General features: G+C 37.8%; 1 protein-coding gene across 1 annotated transcript in view; it reads left to right on the top strand.

Moving 5' to 3' along the window:
• The first annotated feature begins 1994 nt into the window (after window positions 1-1994).
• Window positions 1995-22875, top strand: part of LOC140136505 (hepatocyte nuclear factor 4-gamma-like) — a 40406-nt gene continuing 19525 nt past the window's right edge. Inside the window, exons 1-2 of the mRNA XM_072158216.1 lie at window positions 1995-2272; window positions 15108-15242. Coding sequence (XP_072014317.1) covers window positions 2242-2272; window positions 15108-15242 — 166 coding nt within the window. The 5' untranslated portion in view covers window positions 1995-2241. The remainder of the gene's footprint in view (window positions 2273-15107; window positions 15243-22875) is intronic.

The raw sequence follows: 22875 nt of genomic DNA on the forward strand, positions 1-22875 counted from the left end.
ACTACTGGAAACCTAAATTATACATCAAGTTTAATAAGCTATTTCAGTAGACCGTAAAAACACGAATTTTATACCAAAAGAAAATGTCGCAAGACATGCCGTAATTGCTCGAATTTGGTATCTATTTAGCTCCTACATTGATTTACACGGTGAATATTAAATTTGAAATATCTCAAGAACTGAATACCGTATGAAGCTGGAACAAACTTTGAAATAAAGCCATTACATTTCTCTCTACGTTTTATTTTATTGATGTTTGTTAAATTTGTGGGTTTTTTTTGTGTGTGTTTTATCAATTGCAGATAGCTCAAATTAGAATGCGTGTTGGTTGCCGTTTTTTGTCAACTGAATGAAATTAAAATTATTTCGACGTTTTGTTTTGTTTTGGTTTGATTTTAAATGCATGTCTTTTTTTCTATCTACTGAAGATAGCATTAAGAATATATCTAGTGATTGCGCGTCTCCCGAGTGAGATAGATTTATATTTTAGAATCAAATTAAGCCTAGGCCTACTGATGCTTTATCTACCGAAGATCAAATTAAAATTTAAAGCAGTAAAGACTTGCTTTAAACATGTTTATTAACTGCTTGCTTTTAAAATGTTTATTTTTTACCGGCAAATTGGAAATTTCTTTGTCTCCAGCAGATAGCACCACTAACACGGTTCTAAAATATAAAGCTATCGTATTGAGGAGACAAAAACAACAACATGCATTATAATTTGAGCTATCTTCGGTAGATAGCAAAAATAATGTCACAACACTCGATCTGCAGCCCTAACTGCTTGAATATTTAACTTGATCTTCAGTAGATAGCACCACTACTGGAAACCTAAATTATACATCAAGTTTAATAAGCTATTATTTTCAGTAGACCGTAAAAACACGAATTTTATATCAAAAGAAAATGTCGCAAGAAATGCCATAATTTGCTCGAATTTGGTATCTATTTAGCTCCTACATTGATGTACACGGTGAATATTAAATTTTAAATAAAGCCATTACATTTATTTTATTGATGTTTGTTGAATTCGTGTTTTTTGGGTTTTTTTTGGTGCTTTTTTGTTATCAATTGCAGATAGCTCAAATTAGAATGCGTGTTGGTTGTCGTTTTTTGTCGTTTTTTGTCAGCTGAATGAAATTAAAATTATTTCGACGTTTTGTTTTGGTTTGATTTTAAATGCATGTGTTTTTCTATCTACTGAAGATAGCATTAAGAATATATCTAGTGATTTCGTGTCTCCTGTGAGATAGATTTATATTTTAGAATCGAATTAAGCCTAGGCCTATATGCTATATCTACTTAAGATCAAATTAAAATTTAAAGCAGTAAAGACTTGCTTTAAATATGTTTATTTACTGCTTGCTTTTAAAAATGTTTATTTTTACCACCAAATTGGAAATTTCTTTGTCTTCAAAATTTAGCTCCTACATTGATGAATACGATGACTACACGGTGAATATGAAATATCTCAAGAACTGAATACCGTATGAAGCTGGAATAAACTGTGAAATAAAGCCATCACATTTCTCTCTTATGTTTTATTTATTTGATGTATGTTGAATTCGTGGGGGTTTTTGCTATCAATTGCAGATAGCTCAAATTAGAATGCCCCCCCCCCCCACACTTTTGTTGGTCATTCGGGGGATTCGGAGGGAAAACGTTAAAAACTTCAAAATTTGCTCCTAATCAGACTCCACCCCCCCACCCCCCCCCCACCCCCCACCCCTTTCAATGTGCTGCGCACGCCACTGGAGAAATCCCGTGTCTGTTGATTAAAATATTATCATTGGGTTTTTTTATTTTAGGCGAGGGGCGACACTTTCAAAAGTTTCAAGCCGAGACTGCCGAGTGTCCGGGAAGTCGCATCGCCGGCAGCGACCAAGTTCCAAAACGTTATCGGTGGGTTTTGCCTGGGTTTTATGTGTGTGTGTGAAGTATGAATCACTTTATTTGCACAAGAATTGAGACCTTTTTGCCGCGCCGCGCCGTCTCTCTAGCAAACCAAACAGGTGACGAAGCCGTAAACCCGTGTGATTACACTGTGTGCACAAGACCATTCATACAATGGGCCAATATTGCAACAAGTATTAATAATCTTGCCAAGCAGGAATCATTAGTCTACGAGAACTTGGAAGACTGAATGGGCTCAGGACAGTGGCCGAAAGTCCAAGGTTTGAAGTCCAAAATCCAGTGTTTGACCTCAGGAGTCCCCGTCCAAAAGTCAGCCTACCGTATACAATGAGCAACAACACATCACCAGCACATGCAGGTAATGCTTCAATTTATGTTATGTTATGGGAAATAATATTTAAAGTTGGTGGACATTAAAAGAATTGGAAGTCAACTCAAGAATTTTTTTTGTCGATGACTATGGAGCAAGACCATGTTCGGAACTGTATTCTCTGAGCTAAAGATGAATTAACTTTATGGGTAGGCCTATTCCAACTTTTATTTGTCAGCGAGTAACATTTCTCTTGAAGGCCTACTAGTATAAATATATATGATGATTCACCGCCACCGTGGACTGTGATTTTGCATTGAATATGTCTGCCGAATTTGTATGTTTTTTGTGGTCTCCCAGATGCCTCATGTAAGTTTCCTATTCCAAGTTCAGATTGTGCCATCGGAAAATGTACCCGAAGTTAGCTGAAGTTGCGAGGGCAGTTGCGTGAATGTTTGGTACACTGGTCGTGGGCATTGTACCACTTCACATGTTGTTTTCCGGGTTGTTTTTCTTTAAGTACTAGTATATATTGTTTATGTATCAAAAATAGTACAATACCATTGATTATTTTGGCAATATAAAACACAAAATTATTTGTTAATATTGTTGACATGAACTTGACATTTTGCTGAATATAATGGTACAATTTCCAAATAAGTGTAAACTGCTGCATGTTTTGTAGTTATGTAAAAATACATTCAGTGCTCTTGAATAGCAAAATATAAAAAGTAGAAAAAGATGGCTGCACTGTAAAAATATAAGCTGATCAGCCATCAGCCTTATGTTGACTATCACAGACGAAACACTTGAATATCATTCCATTTAAGTAAATGATTAACAGAATCTGGTTCTCTATAGCAACCTGCCTATGTACTTGAGGCTGGTCTCTATGATGTGCCACTGATGAATATTAAATTTTATGATAAGATTAGTGTTATCTTAATTTCGGAGCATTTGGTATTATATGAGAGTAGCTACAATAATGAAACTGACCAGTAGCGTATTTAGCCCCTTTTTGAACGGGCGCACGCCCCCTGGGTATCAAAAAAAGAGGGGGGGGGAGAAAAATCAAGTTCGTAATGCAGCCCCTATTCATTTTGCAAACTTTATAAAGCAATGATTTATGCAATAATTTATGCAATAACAGTGAAAACTTGTCCACGAATGGCTTTAATTGGGCCGTCATTTCAAACATTTTCGGCTTTTTCAAACTAAAATTTTACACAATAATAGTACCAAAATGGTCCACCAAATGGCTTCAATTTATAGGTTTTCATTTTGCAAAAGTCTCTCACTTCTGAGCGAGGCCACATCCCCCCTCTCATACCCCCCTGCGTCGCACAAGCGCTCCGGGATGTATTTCACAAAAACAAATCTAATTTGTGCCCCACTGTCTACGAATTCCTGGATACGCGCCTGCTGACTGAGGATTTTTAATTGTTGAGCTGGGGTGGAACTTCCAACCTCACACTAAACAGGAATTCCCACCGAAAAGACATAGACTACTTAGATAGGGAACACTATGCAGAGGAATGAATGAGTGCTAAAACTTGCAATAAAGGAGTAAACAAAATATACTAAACTAAAACTATTGTTACATATATATTAAAAATGTTTCCTACTTCAGTTGTTCTAATTCCTAGGTAAATGACATTTGACTCCTGAGTATTTCATGATCCTAACATCTTCTTTTTATGGCATTTTTCAGTAGATATCCATGAAAAAAGTTTATTCCCAAAATTTCAGTTGATTCCGATTTTGCGAGTTATGCATGATTATGTGTATTACACTGCTCCATAGACAATGTGTTGTAATTTCGTTCTGGTGCACCAGAACGTAATTCAAATTTCACAATATTTTTGCTTTAACAAATCTGCAAGAAATTTTTTGTATACATAATACATTATGTAGCCAGAGGTTTCCAGTGGAATAAAAATGTCAATTTTTTTTGAGAAAAGTGGGGGGATGAGGCTGTGGATCACGAAATGCCTTTAATGATGAACACTATTATCTGTTTGTTTATTTTTATGTTTGTTCATTTGTTTGTAATTTGTTTATTCATTCTGTCATTTGTTGATTGATTGATCATTATTTGTTTGTGAATATATTTAAAAAAAACATTTTTGTACAGTTACTGGAATACAATACAATACACTTGAAAATATAAACAGGATATGCCTCATTGAGAGAAACACTCCACAACTTGCCACAAAGGCTCATAAAAATAATTGATTTTAAAAGAAATCACCAACAAACCTGCAGTTTTCAAATTCACCCAAATTGGCAATAAATGCATTGTATCCATTTTTATTGAGTTTGTATATAAAAGTGATTATGGTAATAGATCCAGTCAATGTTTGTATAAATGTGTTGATTCAAGAGTGTGAGGTCTATTAACAAAGAGTGTGTTCCTCAATTATGTTTAATCATCCAATCCAGGATTAAAACCCACAAATCATGTGTAAACTTTGAAAGCACAGTACTCTTTGATCTTACAAAGGATACAAATCAAACAACTTAAACTTACAAAAATAATCAAAATCAAAAGTTAGAGACTGGTTCCTTGGTAAATATATACACAATTAAGATATTTTTGAATTTGAATAACTCAATATTCCAAAAATACATACTTTTAACTTTTAAAATACTGCCAATTTTGAGAAAACTACATTTTGTTTAAATTGGATTCATGCAGTGGTGTACACTCTAAATTTCAAGGATTTAAAATAAATCCTAAAGGATTGTGATTAGGGACCAATCAAGTATTAGATTTAAACTGAAGTACTAGATATTGATTACTGGTTAAAATTTGATGATGTCCTATGTTGTGTTGTTAGGAGAAAATTTCAACCTGAAAGATCAACTTATATCTAGTTTTTATACAAACCCAATTGGACCTTTTGACAGCAGCGTAGCCAGCCTTTCCGGCTGGCAAATTTTCGTCCCCATTTGTCAATTTTTCGTCCGACTCCCATTTTCAGTCATTTGACACTTCACTCTTTGCTGTCCCCATTTTTATCCCTAGAAATTTCTCTGGGGACAGTTTCTCTCCTGGCTCCCGCTGGTTAGGCCACTGCTTTATGACCCCACCCCTCTGATGAGAGGACTTGCATTTCAAGGATGTCATCCAACTTTTGGTTTGTTCCCTTAAAGGACAAGGAGTTAAAGAAGAATATTGGTATTATCTTATGATACTCCTGCAAGATTTATTCCAAAATAGTAAACTTTGTGATCTGCAGATATACATGTATTTCAAAACTTAAAACCCAGTTTTTTCAGGACTGGTATTTTGGCACTTGAGTGCTTCTTCCACTAAATCTTCAGTTGAAACACTCAGCAAAAAGGGTTCTAAAAGACTTGTCCTCTATATGGAATCCACTTTTTGCAGTAATTTTATGCAAAATTTTTGATTTTGCCCCCCCTACCTGAAATTAACTTTTCCCCTAATGCCCCCCAAAAAAAATCTGCCGCCGCCACTGCCGAGCTCAGACGGACCTCGGATTCGAACCCTCGACCCTTGGATTCACAGTCCAACGCCTTAACCGCTAGGCCACGCCCCCCTCATTTAAAATTTTGCTTTTACCTTGGTTGCCCCCTAAAAGATGTAACTTTGGACACATTCTTTAGCATGGGATTGCATTGGTGCCCTAGCAGTAGGCTTTTAGCCAAATTGCCTGGGCTGCTTGATTAAATCGTGATTTAAATGAACTTTTCATTTTTTGCCATTTTTGATTCTTTCTTAAAAGGGCATTTTGTGATCCACAGCCTCATCCCCCCACTTTTCTCAAAAAAAGTTGAGATTTTTATACATGGAAACCCCTGGCTACATATTGTTTATTTGTTTATGTACCAAAAATTTCTTGCAGATTGATTCGTTTAGCAAAAATATCGTCAAATTTTAATTTCGTTCTGGTATACCAGAACGAAATTACAACAGTGGCCTATGGAGCAGTGTGATACACATAATCATACATAACTCGCAAATGCAAAAGCGGAATCAACTGAAATTTTGGGAATAAGCTTTTTTCGTGTATATCTATACTGAAAAATGTCATAAAAAGTGGATGCTAGGATCACAAAATCCTCCTTTAAATTGACTGTTTTACTTCATCCCTAATGCTTTGGATACAAGTAAATACCTCTATTATGTCATTTTATCTATTGCTAACCATTCATTTTCAGGTTTTCTTTTTCTTTAATAGAAACTTTCACATATAAAACCTGTTTAGATTTTTTGTAAATGATAGGATTGCATATGCCTAGCATTCCACTGGTCTTTTTGCCTTATCATGGGATATAGCATTAGAAGTTCTTGGAGTTAGAGTAAAAATTGATTTAACTCTAATTTTTAAAAATTAAATCAAAAAAATTAGCAACCATGCAAATTGCCTGGCTGCATCCAAAATGAACTTTTTACCCAGTTGATCAGTAATCATCTGTCCTTTTGTGTCAGTTGATCAGTAATCATCGGTACTTTTGTGTGTGGTTTTTGAAGAGCCCAAAATAATTATCCGATTGCAATAGCAATATTCAAGTTCAACAGGTGTATTCAATGTACACTGCCATCACTTCTAATAATAAGATAACCAACTACCAATAGTCCAAATTATCATACCTGCCAAGAGGGCCCATAGTCCCATACTTCCCCTCCGTGATCAAAAAAATTGATTCAAATTACTGATAACGAACAAATATGGAGATATCCTGACCAAAAAAAGGAAAGATAGATTGAATATGATTAATTACACAGTCATTGATAGTGCCATTGCACTGGTTGGCTTGTTCAAATATGGACTTGATGAGACCATTACACCTGTACTTGTGATATGCAGCTTCACCGGCGATGAGCGACAAGTGGATAGCTTAATTTGTTACTTTTAGAAGCGAACATCCAGCAAGTAGATGCTTAGTTTCCTTACGATAATAGCAACTTGTTGATTTTTTTAATCATAATTATTGTGAGATAACTAGTATCGGTTTTTGTAAAAAAAAGAGACTTTTTATATGCATCCATCTTGGTATCGCAAAGACTACATCATCAGACCGAGGGAATCTGTAGTTGTTGGTGTATCCTGGATAACTCTTAAATAAGTTTGAAGTGGCAAGAATTAAACTTCTTTAAAACTACTGGCTGACTTCTTGTGTGATTGGAAAGCTATTGCTGCTTTGTCTTTGGATTCTGACGTAAAACTACATCTTCTTGTGAGCCGTTGTGTTGGGTTTTTCTGTAACTCGGTCCCTTTTGTAGAAAGACTTTCATCTTCGTTGACGGTATTAGTATTACTGACTCATTATGGATCATATAGACGAGAGAGGTCCACCACCTTCGGTGCTGGAGCCGCATCCATTAAATCCTCATTCGTTAGATCCTCCTCATTTGGAGGCTGCACCAATACCAATCCATCATCATCACCATCAACATCACGATACTGAGACTGATCAGAAACCACCGCATCTAAGCTTGAAGATTCCATGGAGTAAGTAAATCATTTATTGAGGGGATGCAGGCCTTCCAAAATCAGCGCACCTTTATGATTCTTTGGTCTATTTTAACATTGTCACTAAAGAAAGTGGACCTATGTGATATTTTACCAAATAAATTTGGACCTTTGTGTCATTCATTTATTCACAACACAAAATGAACCATTTGGGGTGCATCACACCCCTACAGCCCCCTACCATTCTCCTTTCACACAAAAGTGCCACCCACCTGCGCTGCCGGACAACCTCTGAAATGCTCCCTAAATGGCGTATCGCAGCAATCAATTTTCTACCCTTAATGGTGAAATAAACAAAAACTGCCCCAAATGGTGCATAATGACAAGCTTTACATGTAATTATACAGCTTTCATTCAACTTCCATCCAGTGATCTGTCACTCCATTCAGCAGTTGGGTTGTATATTTATGCCCCCCCCAATATTTTTCTTGCCCCCCCCCCCCACTTTGTCCCCCCAGTTTTGAGGCAAAACCCCCAAATGACATAAATGTCCGCTTTTTGCTGCAATTTTGCGCCAAAATTGGTCGATTGCCCCCAGAAATTGACTTTTCCCCCAATGCCCCCGAAAAAAAATTCCTGGTGCCGCCACTGCCATTCAGCACTCTGTATTTTGGAGGATGCCATAAATGACACATTTTCAAATGTGATTGTGGGTCTTGAGAACTGAAACTTTACAATATAATCTGACTTGCTTTACACAACCTGTTGTGAGCACTTATAAAACTATATTTTCTAAGTCAACTTTTCCTGAAACTCAACGAGGCCAACCAGGATCTGAATATAGCTAAGATCGAATTGCAAAGAAAGTTGGTATTGTATTGTGGGCGAAAAATCAAACATTTGTTTTATAACTTCAAATGAAACATGTTGAAATAATGTTTGTTTTTTATGTGTAGTAATGGTTTATCTAAGTGGAAACATGCAGTGTTGTAGTCGAGTCCTCGTCATCCGAGTCCGAGTCCGAGTCCGAGTCCTTGGTGTCCGAGTCCGAGTCCCTACCAATTTCTGATGTCCGAGTCCGAGTCCGAGTCCGAGTCCTCAATGTTCGAGTCCGAGTCCGAGTCCGAGTCCTTATGTATTAAATTCAAGCCCCGGGATTTTCACCAATACTTTACCAATGTAGGCCTAAACTTAACCAAAATTTTAGTTCTATATATATTTATTCTTGTAAATACATAATTTGCTAGTCCCACCTAGCATGCCTAGTATTGTTTTGGGGCTGTGCAATAATTATGCAGAGCGTGGGGAGGGGTGAAATTGGAAAAAATGCTTATCCCCTCTCGGCCTGACAAAAATTGCTTGCCCCCCCCCCCCCAGCCTGCCAAAAATCTTTGCACCCTCCTTTGCACATGCCATTTTTTTGGATCCCAACTTATGTTATGAAGCATGCATGCCAGGGAAAATTTAGGCCTAAGCGTTTCCGTACTGTTTTCTAAACTTTTTTAGAGCGTTTTATATAAAAGGTGCCCCAAATATGCCAAAAATTGCTTGTTCCCCCTCTCGGTTTGCCAAAAATTGCTTCCACCCTCCCTTTCGATCGGCCAAAAAATTCTTACCCCCAATTTTACCTTACCCCCAATGCTCATAATTTTTGCTCACTTCCTTAGGTAGCATAGCTTGGAAACAGAGTATACAGGATGTATCAAAATGATTGGTACCCATCAATTTTGATGGTTATTGAACGGCCAAATCTAACATTGGCTACCCTTGATATGTGCAAAATATATAGTTTATGACTTGTTGTACAATTTATCTATAAATTATACGGGTCATGTGTTGAATTTTTGTGTGTCATACTCATCCAATATCAATGGAAATTAATGGGTACCAATCATTTTGATACAACTTGTAATCACAGACTCACAGTAACTTATTAGGCTTGTGTTTTAAAGAGGCAAAAATGCAATATGACCAAACTTCAGGTGCCAAACGAAGGGGTGTTGGATCCGACTGTAGGCCGATGCAGTATTATTCTGAGGGTGGGGGTCCCTCACATATAAAGGTGGTACTGGTATGTGCGGCGGTCCAGGGTCCCTTTTTCAGGCTCTCCGGCAGTTCCTTAGACCCATCACATTTGCATCATGCTCCAGTTCATTGAGCCTAACACTCTGAAAATTGTAGCTCTTAAGCTCAAATTTGGAAACATTTTTGAATTTGTTAGCTCCAAATAATTTGGCCCAATTTACGTTCACAGACCTCCACAAAAATGTTGAAATTTCAGTTCATCAAGCCCCTATTATACCCCCCAAATCAGTTCTTAGTTCCCAAAGTTCGGCGAAGCACACCCCTGCCAAAATTGAACTTGAGTGCCCCAAGATATTATTCATGTATATTCTAGACTTGCGTCTAACAAAGCAGTCATGTCAAAACAAACGATCCATTTAACCATTTAAAGATATAACTGAAAGCAAGCTTGCTTTTTGGTTGCACTTTTATTTACAAACTGAATTTATTTGCATTCAAAATTACTTAAATTAATCACGTAATGTGATCATTAATCAAGCATAGGAAGTTTACAATGAATGAAAATAAAAGACCTAAAAAGACCTGATTTTGCGGACTCGGGAGGACTCGAAGCCGAGTCCCAGAGTCCTTGGCGTCCGAGTCCGAGTCCGAGTCCAAGTCCTTAGCTTCCGAGTCCAAGTCCGAGTCCGAGTCCTTGAAAAAGGACTCGAGTCCGACTTCGAGTCCGAGTCCGAGTCCCGAGTCCTCCAACACTGGAAACATGCTTGGACCATGACAGGGCTAGCTGCAGCCACTATTGCAGTTGAAATCCATACACCCGCTATGGAAGACACTACCTTAATCTTCCACACAGGGATTGTGAATTTCAAATGGAGTCACCCATTCATGTAACCCCCCTATTTGAAATTCACACTCCCATTGTGTAAGATTAAGGTCATGTCTTCCATAGGGGATGTATGGATTTCAACTCAAATAGCCCAAAAGGCACAGACAAGCATTCATTACTTTGTTTATGTATCACCCTTCATCATGTTCATTAAATACATATTTGGATTATTGTTTTTTTTCTTCTGAAAAATATTATTCAAATTTAACTTTTATCACTTGGTCATGCCAAGGTCACATAACTCTGTTCTGAATACCAACATTTTGTCAATGAACTTGAGCTTAACCCTAAAACTATTGACTTTAAAAGAATTTTTTTGAAGTGCAAATGAAACTGTTAGCTTTTCTGGTGCATTGGGTAAATATTTTACTATATGTATACTGTGTGGGTTGTATATTTAGTCACTAGCGGAAATTTGTTTTAACTTGAGGTTTCAGAAAAAAAAAAAAAAAAAAAGATTTAACAAAAATAGAGACATCACTTTGTGTTTAATACTTGCATGCAAGCTTACACACCCGGTGGGTATGCTCCCTCAGAATTAGGAGATGGTGGGTCTTTGGGAAGTGACAGCATGTACAGGTAAAAGGGGTCTTTTGGAGCTGCGAACGGTCAAAATCAGGGGTCTCTCTTGGCTTTCTGGTTGAAAATCACAATCTTTTAGAGCGGAAATTGACAAAGACTACTATGCTGCATCTCTCAATCAGGACATGGGCTACAACATGGAATGTCCTGTTTGAAGCTTCCAAGTGCAAGTTAACCACAATTTCCAAACATAGGGGTAGGAGGGTAATCATCTTAAGCCCAAATTCTTCGGGAAAAAAGGCTGGACGCAACGTTCCCGGAACCACCGCTAGGTGGCAGCACACGACGAAAGCTTTGATGGAACACCTTAATTACTTTCATACGCAAAAACCAGGTAACGCTCTGAGATGCCTGAGATATCTATGATGTAGCCACAATTTTGACATTGTAGCGCATGGAATGCCTTTGAATGGTTTCAAAAGGGTTGGAAATGCAGATAAATATACAAAACAGCATAGATCTGATCTCACACCACCAAATCAGAGTCCCATAGAGATATGTGCTAAATTTAAAATTTAAGAAAACATCATTTTTTCTTCACAGGAGCAACTCAGTTTTAAGCGACAGCTATGATGGTTGAAATCAGCCCTTGCCTGATCCCTCTGGATGGGAAAATATACAGGTTGACCGTCATTATTTTTTACCACTGGCCCTCGAAGTCGACGATGCCCGGGAATTGCCTATTTTACAGGCAAAACCATGCCAGTGTTTCTGTAAAGAAAAGGCTGCTTAAAATCATTAAAAGTTATTCGATCTCTCCCATCTGTGGTACACTTGCAGGAAATAATATTACTAATCATGACCAATCCAAATTTGGCTAAAATTATGCAAATTTCTGCTCATTTTAATTCTTAAATTCAGAATCAATGGGTTTTTCTGAGAAGTGAAATTAAGGGCGCACAACCATATAATTCTATTTGGTGGTGTGAAATCTGAAGGGCCAAAAAAGTGCATTTAATCGACAGCTCTAATAGACCGTGATGTCTGTGTGACGTCACAGGTCTATACATGTACAGGTAGCCGGGTATAGCCCCCTTCATCTGGCCAGACGCCACCAACAGCATCTCTCTCTAGTTCCGAACTCTGGATGAAAATAGATAGTATAGGGGCTATAGATCTTCTTGGTCTTATCTGAGTATTATATGATAGTCATGGAATCCAGTTGGCAATAATGGCCAAGACAGCAGGCCAGTGCTGGGGACTTTTGTTTGCATCACTACAATTACTGTGCTGCAACCAGTGGCCTAGCCAGCTGCTTTTCAGAGGTTGGGCAAAGGGGAGACAACTTCTAGGGGGGGCAAACTTTGACTAAAAGTTCAAAAATGGGCTAAAAAGTACAAGAAAGGGATAAAAATCTTGCATATCAGGTCGACCAGCATCACACAAAGGGGGGGGGGGCAAGACTTCTCACGGGGGGGCAGCTGCACCCTATTGCCCCTGGCTATGCCACTGGCTGTAACATATTTTGGAATTTTTAAACAAAATAAAAAATAGATTGATAATAAATTGTCCACCATTGTGTCTATTGTTATCATTAGTCGTAAAGATTGATAAGGAACATTATGACTACTATACTGTCAAAGTGGCAATTTATTACTTTTTTTTTCATGGTTTTTGTGTTCCCACCAGCTACAGAGAAAATAACAATGTACGGATATACTCCTTTTGTGTGTATGGGGAATGTGGTTTTTTGGAAGGCCTATGTATGTATATGATGGAAGCTTAAGTTTAAAAACAAGTGAAAAAGTAAAATTGGCAAACTCTGAAAAATTAATCGTCTAAAATGTCCACTTGTACAGTATTGTAGCTGAGATGTGAAAGACAGTTCACATTGTTTCCAACAGCTGTTCTGGTCACTTTATTGTTGTCTATCAGTTTTTCAATAGCAATGGAGGCAGATGATGATCACATTTACCATTTACCGACTTACAAATTTGAGTATGTTCATGTCTAAAAACGAAAGGCTTTATAATGTTGCTTCTTACTAATGGTATTCACGGGATCTTGAATTGTTATGGTCATGGCATCCTATTGTCTTTCATCAAGAAAAGGCATACACAGATGCTCTATTGGGGCCCAATGGCACCTAGCCAAAGTTATTGGGGCCCTATGATACTTAACGGGGCCCAATGGCACCTAGCCTAAGTTATTAAGGCCCTATCATACTTGACCATAGCCACCAAAATTATTTGGCCAGCCCTAAGTTATTGGGGCCCTACCTAGGCGAAATGTCAACCGTGCTAGCATGGTCAACCATGGTCAACCATGGTCAAAACATGGTTGACCATGGTTAACTATGGTCAGCGATGATCAGCCATGGTGGCTTGACCATGGCCAACCATGGTTGCCATGGTCACCATGGTATACCATGGTCGACCATGCTTTAGCATGGCCGAGCATGGTCAGCCATGGTCTTCACCTCACTTGACCATGGTTGACCATGGTCACTTTTAAGTATACCATGGTCAACCATGCTTTATCATGGGTGAGCATGGTCAGCCATGTTCATCACCTCACTTGACCATGGTTGACCATGGTCACTTCAAGTATACCATGGTCAATCATGCTTTAGCATGGGTGAGCATGGTCAGCCATGGTCATCACCTCACCTGACCATGGTCACTTCAAGTATACCATGGTCAACCATGCTTTAGCATGTGTGAGCATGGTCAGCCATGGTCATCACCTCACCTGACCATGGTTGACCATGGTTACTTCAAGTATACCATGGTCAACCATGCTTTAGCATGGCTGAGCATGGTCAGCCATGGTCATCACCTCACCTGACCATGGTTGACCATGGTCACTTTTAAGTATACCATGGTCGACCATGCTTTAGCATGGCTGAGCATTGTCAGCCATGGTCATCACCTCACCTGACCATGGTTGACTCTGGGTAGTGAATGAGAAAAAGCACCCTCTGTTGTTATTAATCGTATTTAATGCGTATTTACAACGTTGTGAATAAATATTTGACACCATAGAATATAAAAACTAGTAATTTGATAAGTTAAAATAAGATTTTTAACAGAATAAATCTAAATAATATGATTATGCAGTTTATTCTGTTATATATTTACCCCATAATTTCCCTTTCTTCCTTGATTGCTATTGTTTCTTAACCATGGTCAAACATGCAAATTTTTGACCATGGTTGACCATGGTCACTTTAGATAGACCATGGTTGACCATGGTCTCTGGCCGTGGTGCCATTTTTCAAAATCATGGTTGACCATGGTCAAAAACATGGTTGACCATGGTCAAAAACATGGTTGACCATGGTTGACCATGGTCAAAAACATGGTTGACCATGGTCAAAAACATGGTTGACCATGGTCAAAAACATGGTTGACCATGGTCAAAAACATGGTTGACCATGGTCAAAACCCTGGTTGTTGAACTATGGTTGACAATGGTTCAACCATGGTCAAACATGCTAAGTTTTAACCATGGTTGACCATGGTCTCTGGCCGTGGTGCCATTTTTCAAAGCATGGTTGACCATGGTTTGACCATGGTCAAAACCCATGGTTGAACCATGGTTGACCATGGTTAACCATAGTTCAACCATGCCTTTTTCGCATAGGTATGGTACAAAAATGTACTTGCTTATAGCCACCAAAATGTCCCTCCCCGTTCAGGAGCCACTGTTCTTTGTATAAGCAACAGTAGAATGAAGCCATATGTGCTGTATTAAAATTCACAACAATTGAAATTTGTGAATACCTAAATACCTAATGAACATGATAAATAAAGTATTATTTTAAATTTCACAAATCCAAAAATTCAAAGTTACTTATAAATTGGTCAAAAGAAGGTATTTGATATCACAAATCTAGGCTTTGACCTCAAGGGGCCTCCTGGAATAACTTACACAGAGTTGTGTACAATATTTAATCACATTCAAAACACAGAGCTAATGTCACCTTTGTATTTTTTTACTTTTGCAGGTATAGCAGATCCTTATGCACCATTCAATGCACCCCTACAACACCAACCCCCTCCACCTCCCCCTCCAGAAGATATCAAAGGATGGACTATTGGGGGACAACCACCTGCCAGCAAGTTTACCAACAATAATCAAGGTAGGTTCATTTTTCTGCTCTTTCTTTTCGTATAGTAATCGGAGGGCAGGGGGCTGGGGTGGTATCAGTACAAATGGCCCTACATGTACATGTATACTGGGATATGTGCGGAAACATTAGTTGCATTTTCAGCCCCCCCAGTAAAAACCCAAAATTATGAAAATGTCACGTTTTTGCGGTATAGCGAATTGAAATTCACTTTGCTCCCCGGAAAAAAATTCTGGCGCCGCCCACTGGCCAATTATGGTATATGGATGGGTCATTTTTTTGAAAGCTTTCTGAAAATTGCCCAATTTTGCCTAAGTGTTATATGTACAGCCAAATTTTACATGAAGGATCGACCATTATTTTAAATGTTTATTTCTTAAAAACTGTTTTGTTACCATACTAACAGAACATTTTGAAGGCACAATTTTATTCATTGAGACTATGGCACCTTACAATTACAAAGTTCTAGAGTGTTGGAGCTGTTATAGAAAAAGTCTTTTCCAATGATTTGAGTCCCTTGTAATTGTATTTAAATTTTGTTTCTACAAGACACGTAGTATCCAGAGATGAGCGTAAGCCTGAGCGAGTATTTGTTGTATTTTTTATCAAAATAATCCATCATCAAACATGTTTTGGCTAAAAGGTTTCTAATAAGACCCTGTTTTAATTCCAATTTCTCATAATATCTTCTCCGTGGTCGTAGGATACAAGTCATTTATTAACTTTCTGTCACTCAAAGAAATTAGTAGCACTATTCTTGGTTTGGATGATAAATTGGTCATTAATTCACCGGAAACAGGTCTTTATGCCAAAGAAAGCGGCAGTGCTCTTTGTGTGTGGGTGGAATTGATATGTGCAATTATGGCAAAATATTTGTTCTAAAATGCTTTGTTGTCACTATGATAAATTAATTGTAATGAAGATTTGAAATTGTGTGTATACCTTTTAAATATTTATGATACATCTTCATGATATTGTTTCTCAAAGTTGGTTCAGAAAAAAATTATAAAAATTATTCATAATCAAATGTAGACAAGGCTATAGATAGATGTGCAAGTTTGATATACATTGTAAGTCACCCTAACAACTTCATGACATTGTTTGTAGATCCTTCATGTAATTGTTTTGTGTAAGCTAATCCTAACCCTAAGCATAATCCTAACCCTAAGCCTAAATCAAAATCATTCTGCTTCACAGTTTCTTTTTAGATATCAAAATCATTGGAAAGATTTACAACTTCACAATTTGCTAACAAACAACATAAGCCTACATGTATAGAATTAGGTCAATAAAAAAACAAAGCTACATCGAATGTTAAATTGGTCCACTTTTGAAGGCACTCTAAGGTAGAGGGATACATGGTAAGGCTTTGATATGTAATCATGACAAAACTGAGGCTCTTAGATGCTTTACCTTACTTGCCTCACCCCACCCAGGTATATAACAGAGAGCATGTATGGGGATACATGTAAGAGTATTGGTGCAAGGTGTATAGATTTCAACTGGAATAGTCCCAAAAAACAGCAAAGATCTGCTCATTAGGGTACAAACAGGCCCGTACGCAGGGGGGGTGCGACCGCACCTCCCCAAATTTGCAAAAGTATACAAAAAGTCCCAAAATTTAAGAATTTGCGAGCGTAGCGAGCAAAAAAATCTCGTTTTTTTTACGTTTTTTTGGTCAAAAATGGTCCAAATTTAGGGGAAAAGTCCACTTTTCACAAAAAATCGCCCCCCCCTTTGGAAAAAAGTCCACTTTTTCAAAATCAGCACCCCCCAAAAAAAGAGTCACATTTACTGCTTTGTTGATTTTTGAGCTGTCAAATAAATGAATTCTCCCCCCATTTCCTATCACATCATCCTGAATGAGTCAAAACAAAACAAGAAAACTGATCTTTGGAGCTAAGGAGGACTTTGCTCATAGCAGTACTTACAATAGTGTTAAGAATGATGAAAACCCAGCTGGTCAGGTCGGTTGGGGAACACCTAAACATGGACTTTCCTCTTTCACCGGATACTTCCCAATAAAATAACGCTACTGTATGCATATAAATGTATTGCAGCCAGCTTTACTGATCCCTATCATGGAAGTAATGGGAAGCTTGATACCACTTGCTACCGGCAAACAACCTTTGTAACTGTGTCTAGAAGATGGACTTTGAATCAAAATAAAGGAGCATTTGATGAGGAGGACTTTGTATCAAAATAAAAAGTACTTGAGGTTTTGTATTGATGTGTACAATGTATGATCATTACATGCTGTACAAGCTATTCACCCATTGTACGGTTCCGCCATATGCAAGGAGAGCCTCAATCTGGCAGCATGCATGAATGGGAATTGAACCAGTTATAATACAACATTGCGTAAAGTTACGTAATACTTCCTTTGATGTCTATTGTCAGTTGAGGCTCAGCCTGCATATGGCGGAACCGTGCAATAGGCGAATTATGTTATTCAAAAGTCATCAACTGGGATATGGTATTACTTATTAGGTAATCCCAACATTTTTTTTTTATTTTGGGGAAAGCTGATTTTGTTGTTGGGAAAATTAGCCAAACACCTCAGCCAACACCCCATCATATTTTATATTTTGTATACTATACCTTAAAATTTGAGGATGTGCTTATTGTGAACCAAGTTTTGAACCTTTTCTTTAGACTTGCCACTATATATGAGGCTATTTTGGCATTTCCCAAAGACCATCAACAGCCTCACTGAACAACGCTTTTCCCCAGATTCACAGAGGTATACAATATTGTAACTCTCGACAGAAAATTGCGAGGCCCAGGGTTCAATCCCCACTAGGTCCTGATTTTTACTCTCTCAATTTACAAAAGCATATTTTAGTTAAAACCTCATTTAAGGGGGTACTACACCCCTTGATAAATCTGTGTCTATTTTTGCATTTTTCTCAAAAACTAATAACACAGTGGTAACAAAAATTATGTATATTATAGGGGCAAGGGATCCAATTACTACACTGGAATTTCAGTGGCCCAAGACAAGCGGTTCATTATTTATGATAAGAAATTAGGTACCCCTAGGATGTACCTCATTTCCGATCATATATACTGAACCGCTTGTCTTGAGTCACTGAAATTTCAGTGTAGTAATTGGATTCCTTGCCCCAATAATATACATAACTTTTGTTGTCAGTGTAATATTATTTTTTGGAGAAAAATGCAAAAATAGTCACAAATTTACTACAGGGGTGTAGTACCCCCTTAAAACCTCGTTTAAGTTTGCTGACAAACGGTAAAAAACTGATGACTACATTTCAATGATGCAATTACTGTATCAAATTAATAATGACTGATCAATTGAATGTTTTATTAACCTGTAAAACCTGGATATAAAAGTAAACACAATGATAGGTACTAGGTTGTGCTAACTCCCATCAAAGATGACCAATTCATCATATTCCCATGATGCACTCTGTCTGATCATGGTTTAGATTAAAGCCATATTGTAACATTTGCTCCGGAGGACGCCCTCAATATTTGCAAACTCTTTACATGATTGTAATGTACTTTATTAAACTAACATACCCTGCAAAAATCCCATTTTCTTTGCTTTGCTTAATTCAGTTGTTCGGCTCAAATTAAAAGGGGACAGAGTAAAAGCTAACATTTTATGGAAAAGAAATACTAATCTATTTTTATGGAAATGTTACAATATGGCTACTCTAAATAATGTAAAAGTAAAAACCACATATATGAGGCAACAGGGATATGCCACTCAAATGTGTAGGTGCAAAAACTGAAGTAAATTTATTTTTAGGATCTTTGAGTAAATCCACCAATTTTTAACCAAAAAATCCATTTTTCATGTGCTATGTGCAAAATTTAGGTGATAAAGTTTAAAATTGGTTTAATTATGGACCTATTTTAACCAAAATCCTTAGATATGGGATAGTAGAGTCCGGGGGGGGGGGCACTTCCATGACAGATATGCATCATGTGCCTCGGGATAGACCCCTTTTTCAAACCGGCTTCTACCCAATGACCCCCTTTTTGTGTTATGGTCCTACCTATTACCCAATGACCCCCTTTAAAAAAATCCATGTACTCAATGACCCCCTTTTTCTATTTCCTGCTATACCCAATGACCCCCCTTTTAATTCCCAAATTTAGGTGGTATTTATGTTCTCCTCCAGAAATAATGAGATTTTCACATTTCCAAGGTGGCCAAGTTGTTTTTACAGTTTGGCACTTATTTATGTGTACTTAATGATACTCTTTTGGCAATCCTGTACTCAATGACTCCCATTTTACTTTTTGTTACCCCAATGACCATCCTTTTTTCAAAGTTTCATACCGAATGACCCCATTTTTATTCAGGTTGTGTACTGCATTTTGTAATTGTACATTTGACCTGAATGCCCCTACTTTTAACATGGCCGAGGCACATCCCTGCCATTTCAGATAGGAGTGCCTCTCCCGGGAGTAGAGTGTCTATATCAGATATTATTTCCATACAAAATGACCGCTTAATGTTATACCTTGGTACGTTGCATGATGGGAGATGATGGATTCTTGCTCCCTGGCTTGCCAGATTACACAGCTACCAACCATCACTCTGGGATCTCGAACACGCTCATGCTAAAGGGGACAGTTCTTCAACCCTGGTATGGTTCTACATTAATCAGATGAACTTTGAATAAGTTGGGTACAGAAACTTGTGCTCAATAATGTAAGGTCAAATTTTGAACTGGGATGCCTGATAGAGGGCGATGAACGATGGCATTGAAATGAGACTATATTGGTTTGTTTTGTGGATAGATTATGAATACCTGACATTATAATTTGTGATGTCATGATAAAGATATGCATTTTATGATAAACATTTTCAAAGCATAATGAGTCACATTTCCTGATTTGTCAAGTAATTTCTCATACAATTGCTTTTAAATATCTTTTAAAAGGTGATTACTTTAAATTATTCAATTAAAATTGATGCTCATTTATTATTTTCTCACGAAGCAAAGTCGTTTTTTTTTATAACAAACTATTTTTATTTTATTATCGCAAAGTAGTTATCTGCTTGGCTGGGTCAATAATTGCACAATATGATAAATTGTGCACTGGATGGGCTGTTATGCGTTCATGTGATGTGATGGTCTTGGGTGGAGTCTTACCAGGGATATTTGTTACTTTGCATTTTATATTTTATGATGGCACGTCCAAGGGAGAATAAGGATTCTCTTGGTAGGACTGACCTCACACAGGAGAAAAACGCCTTCAAGTAAAACCAGTGCGCATGTGCAGTTCCCCTTCCTTAAGCTGGTTGCTATGCTTCATGTTCCCGGATGTGCCTTATCCATATACCACTTACCCGTTTTCCACTAAAATTTGGACACATTGCAAAACCAAAAGTAAAAAATGTTGGCCAAATTTAATGCAACCAGGATGGAGCTCTCTAATTTTGGTTTGGGTGGGAAATGCAACTGGAATTATGAAACTGACTCTGAAGAGACATCAAATTTGACAAAAAAAGAGACTTTGAAATTATTTTGTTCAGGACTAATAGTAATTTCTCAGATTTTGTGGACATTTTTCAAAAAAGAAACTAAACCAGTATATGAAATGAACGACTCAAAGCTAAACTTAAGAGCCTGGATTTGCTACACGAATCTGCTGCACATCCCTGTACCCACCTTTTTAATAAGACTCCCCTCCCCCGCCCCAAGATTTGTAAGAATAATACTCATCGCACATGCCCAATAGAGCTCAATAGAATGGGAAATAGGGACACAGAGTTTTAAAATTCAAAATCTTGTCATCCAAGAAGAGGACTGGAAGATAGACTAATAAACGAGGTTTCGGTATTAGCCCAGCATTGTTTGCACCATCAGTTCAAACTAGTTAGAGTTTAACTATTTGTGTGGCAACCAGAGATGGGAATGTACGTAAATCTGTTTGTGGCATGAGAGAAATAATTTGAGGGGAAAATTATTATGTTGTAACCTCAAAGGGAGAGGCTGAGAGATTTCTGTTAAAATATATTTTTGATAGGGTTATAAATCAGTTGAATGGCCAAATCTGCAAGGGTTTTTTCTTTTTTGCATTTTGAATAAATATAACATTTTTGTAGCCATTTTAGCTTCATAATTGCACATTTTTGTCCAGAAAGTTACTTTTTCATAGTCAATGACCCCCAATTTTTAGCGTTTCCACAATGAATGACCCCCATTTTCTTGGAGCCCCACTTAAAAACAAAAGGTACAGGTATGTCACTTCAATATTCAGGTCCCCCTGGTCCAGGGGTGCAATAAAATTGTCAAACTTTGCATGAATCACAATTGATTCTCACAAATTGCCAGAATAAAGAGAATCAAGTCAATTTTTGATACTGCATGTAGAATAGGCACAAACTCAGAAAAATCAATGCTGATTCTCACCAAGTGCGTTTAGGAGAATCGTTGCAACAATTGATTCTCTGCGGTATTCCAATCTCTGATTCTCGCAGAATTTACAGCTCTGGCACAAGTGTGTAGCCAGCATTGTCAGTCGGTATCGTCCCTATTTTCCCTTTTCTTTTCCCCTCCCCTTTCTCCCCTTTCTCCCCTTTCCCTTCTCTTTCCCCTCTCCTTCCCCTTTCCTTTTTCTTTCTCCCTCTCCTCACCCTTTCTCTTCTCTTTCTCCCTCTCCTTCCCTTCTTTCTCTCTTTTCTCCCCTTCTCGTCCCCATTTTTCTGCTTCTCCATCCCCATTTTAGGTGTCGGGGGGGGGGGGCAGTCTTCCTCTGCCCCCCCCCTGCTGGCTACGCTTCCAGCTCTGGCATAATTGTGTTATTGATAGACAACCAAAATGTTAGTGGCCGACCAATGACTGAGTCTGTGAACATTTTATCTATAAAAACCTTTTTTTTTTTTTTTTAATTCCTTTGAACATTACGGTTGGACATCCGACATTGTCACTCTGTCCAATGATGACCATGCAACATCTACCCGTACATCTGTACCCTGGATCTGTACATAGTAGTACTAAATGTAATGCAGTGGCAGTTGAACTCTGAACATAGCAAATATTACATTTGTGTATGTTTATATCATTACTCAAGAAATGACAAGTGTTACATAAATTTATCACATGGTATTCCCTCAATTAAGCAAATGACTGGACCCTAAACTTGGACTATGTTCCCTGTCTGACCAATAATCTTGACCAACTGACCAGGCAGGAACTTAAGTTGAACTCTGGACATTGCAAATACGGCAAAGTGTGTTTGTTATGTTTTTTATCAATCATAATATTATGTGTTACATATTATATCACATGGTATTTCCCTCAAACAAATGTCTAGACCCTAAACTTGGACTATGTTCCCTGACTGACCAGTAATTTTGACCAATGTCCAGGCAGGATCCTAAGTTGAACTCTGGACATTGCAAACATAAGTATGGTACTTGTTTCAGTAGTGTTTTATCAATTGAAATGTGTCATATATTACATACTATTCGCGAATGGAACCAACTCGACCAGAACCTACGCACCGCACCCGACGTCAAGACCTTCAAGACCAATCTAGAAACCATCAACATCAAGACGCTGACTTCAAAGGCCCACTTTAATCTTTAACCGCGACTTGCACATGACCCCCAACGTGTGCGACAACCAGAGATGGTGATTGTATGCGTGACAAGACA

This window comes from Amphiura filiformis, chromosome 16 (genome assembly GCF_039555335.1).
Source record: "Amphiura filiformis chromosome 16, Afil_fr2py, whole genome shotgun sequence".
Lineage (NCBI taxonomy): Eukaryota > Metazoa > Echinodermata > Ophiuroidea > Amphilepidida > Amphiuridae > Amphiura > Amphiura filiformis.